Source organism: Pagrus pagrus (assembly GCF_965226575.1).
Source record: "Pagrus pagrus genome assembly, chromosome: 12".
In the NCBI taxonomy this organism is placed as follows: domain Eukaryota; kingdom Metazoa; phylum Chordata; class Actinopteri; order Spariformes; family Sparidae; genus Pagrus; species Pagrus pagrus.
The window spans coordinates 21,506,936-21,513,555 of NC_140196.1; the positions used below are offsets into that span (position 1 = coordinate 21,506,936).

At 41.7% G+C, this 6,620-nt stretch overlaps 1 protein-coding gene across 1 annotated transcript; it reads right to left on the reverse strand.

Annotated features, from left to right (window-relative positions):
* tada1 (transcriptional adaptor 1) lies at nt 1–4,770 on the reverse strand. The gene is made up of 8 exons (XM_084368549.1): nt 4,667–4,770; nt 4,009–4,100; nt 3,840–3,905; nt 3,193–3,287; nt 2,787–2,999; nt 2,258–2,409; nt 1,915–2,071; nt 1–1,175 (listed from the first exon to the last, which is right to left on the reverse strand). Exons 1-8 carry the CDS (start codon nt 4,747–4,749, stop codon nt 1,023–1,025), a joined length of 1,011 nt encoding a protein of 336 aa, XP_084224675.1. The 5' UTR covers nt 4,750–4,770; the 3' UTR covers nt 1–1,022.
* Nucleotides 4,771–6,620: the final 1,850 nt, after the last annotated feature.

The window sequence follows — 6,620 nt, forward strand, 5'->3', positions numbered from 1 at the left end:
TACAAAAACACATTTTTATTTATTCTCTCCACTACTGTCTGTGATATAAATTACAAACAAGTCTTGTGTAGAAAAAAGGTACAAATCTATACATATTTCAACCTGAACTAGATGCTGCACGCAAACATGGCAAACAGATACTGAAGTGCACTGAGACATTAAAAATTCATCTTCATCTGTACACACATTGTGGACCACCAACACTGATGGGTACTCACTGGCTCTAAAGCAGACACCAGTAAATGCTTCAGGAACACTATGGAGAGAATGTTGAGATATGTTCATGAGGGGCGCGGTGACCCAGGAGGCAGCTGTGGGGCAGATTTTAAAGAGCCTGCACAGCCACAGTAAACCCACACAGGTGTCTTCACTTACTGCCTGATTAGACCAGAGTCACTGATTGACATTTCTGTTGTACCTGTAAAGGCGGAACATTTCCATCCGTGTTGAACTTTCACCTGAGACGAGATCTAATCAGATTAAATGAAAACACCTGTGTGTAACGCACAGAGCCTTTAAGACTGCTTAAATATGCTGTGACCTGGTCGTGTACACAATGCTACAGGATTAGATATCGACTGTTCTGTATTCTTAGGATGTTTTCGATACCCGACAGCCTGAACAAGCTTCTTACCCACAAACACGACACACTTGAACATTAACGCTGTGCCTTATTTTCCTGTCCAGAGCTCCCAAGCTGATATATCCTCCACACTTTCAATATTTTACCACCAAATCAGATTCTCACTTTATAACAGAAGTTCCAAATTATTGTGTGTCGACTGCCAAAGTGGCCGATGGAACAGACACAAATAAAACAGCTACAGTGTTAATTTGCCAGCTATTGGCTGGTGGCTGGAGTTCACTGCCCACTCTGTGTCCACTGTCCAACTGCTTAGTTTCATCCCGCTCCACTCATGATCTGGACACACTGTTCCCCATCCAACTCCATGCAGGGATTATTTTTGCATTTGGTTCCTGATGGTATCCGCTGTTTATATTCAGTCCTGTGTCAGTGGGTCTCAGCTGACGAGCACACCGTCTTTTGCAGCGAGGCGCTGCCGGTGTACGTGGTCCTGCTCTAGTTCTTCGTGGCTGGGGTGCCAGAGCCGGGACAGGATGCGCTCCATGTTCAGTGCATACATCGTGTGGGAGGGCATTACACCGTGGTGAACCTAAAGCACACACACGTTTCAGAAAGACATTCAACCATTTAAACCTCTTTTAGGTAAGCGATGGCAGCCCAGATGGACTAATGTGAGCATATTCTGTGATACAGAGCAAACATACAGGTCCAAGCACAGGTCACCAATGTGACTCATGAAAACATTACTCTCATTTATTCAAGTGTTTTGGTGGGATCAGGTAACGGTATCATGTCACAGCACTCTGTGATGAGCCATGAAGCTGGTGTTGTGAAACTTTGTGCATGTGCAATAGTATAGTATAACCTGTGGGGGGGGGGGGACCTTTTCCAATGTTATTTTGGGGCAGAGTCACTACATTTTTAAAGTGTATTTTATGTATTGCTTGCTGGTGATTCTACACATGTGGTTGTTATGGCCCGGTGACCACTGAAAGTGGAGTTATGGCTCTAATAACCAGCTTGCTGGCCTCCTGGCTTCTGAGTGGCAAGATTTGCCTGTTACAACTTCCTAAAGCTCAAATAGCTTGTTTCCTCATTACAAAAAGAGAAAAATCTTTGGCAACAATTCCAAAGCACAAAATGTCACATGGTTTTTTATAAGGTCACAGTTTGATCACCGAATCTGACCACGGTGGCAACAATGCAGTCACGAGTGTATGACTGTACTTAAGAAATGGACCTGACCTGCTTTATTGCTTCTTGGGAATATCAATGGGATATGTTGAAGTCCTGGGGCGGGGAACACACATGAGCACGTTTTTTCTCACCTGTAAAGCCTCCAGGAGATCAAACATGCTGATCGGAGGGAGGGGTGCGGGGAGCATGTCAGCAGAACAAGCCAATAAGTGAACGGCTTGTTGTTCTGCTTCATCGGGCGACACTTGAGGTGGTGGGCCAGCAGGGAGGGAAGCACTCGGAGGGGGACTGAGAGAAAGACAATGTAAACACCATTATGGACTGAAAAATATGATCATTGTACCTCTTCCCTTTAATCACAGCAACAGAATCAATGATCAACTGTACAGATAGTGTATAGAGAGACAGAGCAGCAAGAGTGTTAATGTCTACCTCAATTTATTTCTTTTATGTTAACTTATTAATTGTCCATACCATTCTGTAACACTGTGATAAGCAGCGAGGCTGTTCTTCAGATAAGGCTGCGGCGTGACATCACTGCCAAAGGCATAAGGGAAGTGACCATCTCGTAAACGATACGCCTTCCTCCGGGTGATTACAGCAGTCAGGACGTCTTTTAAGTGGTGCTGAAATAAATCGGGACAGTAAGTCAAGCATGGCTCGATCTCCATGGTAACAGGCTGTCAGTCAAACTCTCTCTGTAGATGTTAAAACGTAGATTGTCAATGAAAAGTTAAGACCACCACCAGTACAAACTTGTATGGGAGATCAACCTGGCATAAACATGAAACATGGATACTTGCTTCCAGTGTTGGGAGAGAGAGAGTGTCAGATTACTTTTGCCAGTATGTAAAGTGTGTGTAATTTGTCATACTATCATACTCTGATAGAGGGTATACACAGATAGTAAGTAAAGCCCTTTGAGACAAATTTGTCATCTGTGATTTTGGGGCGTATAAATAAACCTGACTCTACTTAACACCGATGGAAAGTTGCTACAAACCTCAACAGCATAGATCATGGTGCTGACGGCATCGTCTGTGATGTTATCCAGGCCCAGCTCAAAGGCCGTCACCATCATGCGGGCCTCCAGCTGGCCCCGTGTGGGCAGCAGCAGAGTGTGGGCGCTGAGACGCAGCTCCTCCTCCTCACCTCCCACCTCCCGTGGGCTGAAAGGTTGGGCGGCGCTCAGAGGGTTCTGAGGCTGGAAACGATGCTGAGGGCGCAAACAAGACATGTAAATATCCAAATGATGAAGAGAGCCGATTGTTTCAGCATCTGGTGATACTTGGGGGGCACTAGTCGTTGTGATATTTAGGCACCTGGTTTATTAGAAAATTTCGGCACAGCTGCTTTTAACCTTAATGTACACAGCCTCTGCCAGGTTGAATGTCAGAAAAGATACTTACATCAAATTTCTGTCTGGAGGAACATTTCTTCTTCCCCTTTGGTTTGCCAGGCTTTGATGCAGAACTTGCTTGCCACTGTAATGGCCCTGCGCCCTCTAGAGGACAATAAAAGAACAGAACAGAGAATGAATTGAAGAAACAAAAATGGAGATGCTATATAAAGAAAAATAATAAGAATTTTCATAACCGGTCTCTGGTCTCTAACCAGCTCATGAGAAATTAAACCCATGCTTAAATAGAGTCAGTGGTCATTTAAATCATTGATCACAGGCACTGTAGTTGTTGTTCTTTGTCACATACACACTTTCAAAATACATTTAGGATTGAATGTAACTGAGTTACATCTATCTGAAAATAGTTCTCCTCCAATACTAGAGATGGAACTGATGATCTTTATCAATTCCCTAATAGAATCCTGATCAGCTTTTAGCAACTGCTTTATTCTATCCAAGTCTAAGCAAAGTGTAGCTGGACAGTTTGGAACCAGTTCTTGTATCATGTCCCCAACCTATTCGTGAGACAATAAAATCAATGTAACAAATACATCTTATTAAGTTACAGCAGATTATGGAACTGCAAGAATAAATAAAACATAGCTTGAACATTAACTCATATGCAGTGTCAGAGAAAGGATGTAAAATTCGTACCTGGTGTGGAGACGATGATCTGGCAGCGCGTGAGAATGGCCAGGAGGAAATCATTGTGAACGTGGACTGCAGAGGAGGAAGGAGGGAAATACAAAATGAGCAACAGCTTTTCAGGTAGTATCAACTTTTAGGCTCAAACAACAAAAAGTGTTTATTCTTGCTCACTAACCGTTCTCCTGTGCCAACAGGCGACGCGCCTCAACGTCAAACTCCTCCTTGCTGATCTTCTGTTTGAACCATAGCTTCAGGTTTGCCCAGTAACTGCACAGAGACAACACACAGGAAACATCAGTACAGGACAAACCACACTGTGTATTTACAACACTGATCATTTCATAAACAAACCTAAATGTACATTATATCCTAATTAGTGTCTTAAAGAGTTTAGATTTAGATCATGAACAGCTTAAAACAAGTAGCTTCATAAATTTAAGATGTTTTTCTTTTTTCTTTTCTTTTTACATCTCCCATCCTTGTTTCGTTAACACAAGTTACACAAATATTTTCACACAAACACGTTCAAATTGATGTAGCTTTGGTCAGCTGATGAAATTCGTTGAGAACATGTAAATACGTCTGGTTTGCAGTTTGTCTCGCGTCCTCTTGGAAGCACATCATAAATAGCGAATAACTGCATAAATATCAGCTCACTGAAAACCGTTGCCAACGACAGACGCCGCAAACCTTAGCTCAAGTGCTAGCAAGCTGCTAATATGCACGTAGCTAGCTAACAGAAGAATTACTTTGCATTTCGGCGGCAAACCGAGAAACAGAAAAGAAAATCAACCCCACAAACAGAAGACACACGCGAACAGCTTATTACTCACTGCTTGACATTATCGCCAATCGCGTCAGTCAAGTTTTTCTTTGCAATCTCAAGCTCGCTAGCATGAGCTGCCATGGCGTTCATGAAGTCCTACAGTGACGTCATCATCCGGCGACAACAAGTTATTTCTCTTTTTTTTGTGCCTGAACTTTATTGTAGCGAGTAAGTTTTAATTAACAGGATAAATATGACCTCATGAGGCGATTATTGGATAGATAGATGGATAGAAATGACATCGTTATATTAACATGACAATACTTAAATAATACGTATTCAATGAGAGAATACATTTTTAACAGAATGATAGATAAATAATAGCTAGGGGGCGCTGTGACACTCAAACAATGTTTTTTATTTTTCCAGAAAATATGTTCATACAACTTCACACAGATACAAGACAATGGATACTTATGGATAAAAACATGCTATTTATTTTTGGTTGGCTCTATTTTGAGATGCCTTATTAAAGAATACCACTGGTTTATCTTTTCTTTGTCTACGTCAGAGCACCGACAGTGAAATGCTTATAAATGATGTGTACAAATTTTCACTTGTCATCAACAACAAAGCTTCAACATTAAGCACACCTGGCTGTTTCACCTGTCTTCTCATCTACACAGAGTGAAGACCACGGTAGTAAAACTATTCCACCTCTAGATGGCATCATAGTATGATTTAAATCCTGCAAAGCCCAGTCCTCTGACATCTGGCTGATGGAGAGCTGAGTAAAAAGAGAATATAGATCAGTGTATTTAAACATTTGACATACTTTATTAAAGTGTCTACACACATTACTGCAGCAAGGTGAAGGTGCAGTGCAGTAAGTCCCATTCCAAGCCACTTTGTTGCTCGTTTTTTTTTGCAATTGAGCATGTTGAGTTAAACATGATATGAGCCGATACAACACCATGGGCTCACTGGAGCCTGATCTGTATGTGGCTGTAGGGTAAATATGTCGGTCTGATCACTGCCAAGAATGTCGCCTGAGAAAAACAGATTATCTCACGGACTTTGGACTCTGGACCAGGTAAGAGTAAATCTAAATTTGTTTTTGGTCCCACCGCCCTGCAGGAATGTATTATAATAATCTCCAAACCTTTTATTGCTGAGTAAAGTTGGTGTAAGGGGGATTATTTGGTCCCCCAACTCCAGGAATACTACTTTTAATGATCTCAATAACCTTCTTCCAAAACAACGCCAGCTGCCAGAATCACAGTAGTTTTAATAAAACTGGAGAAAGCTGTATTTAAAAAAAAATCATATCACATCCCACTTTAACCACTGAAATTCCTGCCCCATTCAGAAGTCCCTCACATCTGCAGCTACTTTATAATGCAGCAGCTGAAATGTGAACTACTGCTAAATGAAGAGATCAGACAGGATATTTCCTGTTCTATCAACGTCATACCAGTGAAATTCAGAACGGGTGGAAAAGTGAACTAATCATATTTAAAGCACATACAGGGTCAGCTATGGCAGTACATTAATTTCATTTGACTATTCCTTGGTATAGGCTGAATTTAGTCCGTTATCTTCCTCTTTCTGTTCTTTTTCTTTCTTATTTCTCCTCAAGGAAATTAATAAAACTGATGCCGCACACTATTTTCTTTGTTTTTTCCTCAGTAAATGTATAATTTATCGTTAACAGCTGAAAGAAAACACCATAATTGGTGCAACTGCTGCAAGTCTTTTTTTAATACTGGATGTGAAACATTTCTGTGGTTTGTTCTGTTGTCCTTTGTGGCTTTTTGGCTCATACCTCTCTCGAGCAGGTTTAGGCTGGGAGGCCCTTTTGTTTTTCACTGTTTTAACTATGGTGTAAAAACAGTTGAGCAGTCAGGGCGATCGCTCCTTTGGCTCCGTCTCCCCAGGCGGTCATGAAGCCTTAAACAGACCTCTGTGACTCATGCCATTCATCACAATAAGTAAAATCATATATCCAGAGAACATGCAGT

Coding starts and splice junctions, on each gene's coding strand:
- tada1 (XM_084368549.1), bottom strand. CDS start 4,749: ATGAACGCCATGGCAGCTCATGCTAGCGAGCTTGAGATTGCAAAGAAA. Junction 3,000..3,192: donor CCTCCAGACAGAAATTTGAT/GTAAGTATCTTT, acceptor TTGCGCCCTCAG/CATCGTTTCCAGCCTCAGAA. Junction 1,176..1,914: donor ATCTCCTGGAGGCTTTACAG/GTGAGAAAAAAC, acceptor TGTGTGCTTTAG/GTTCACCACGGTGTAATGCC.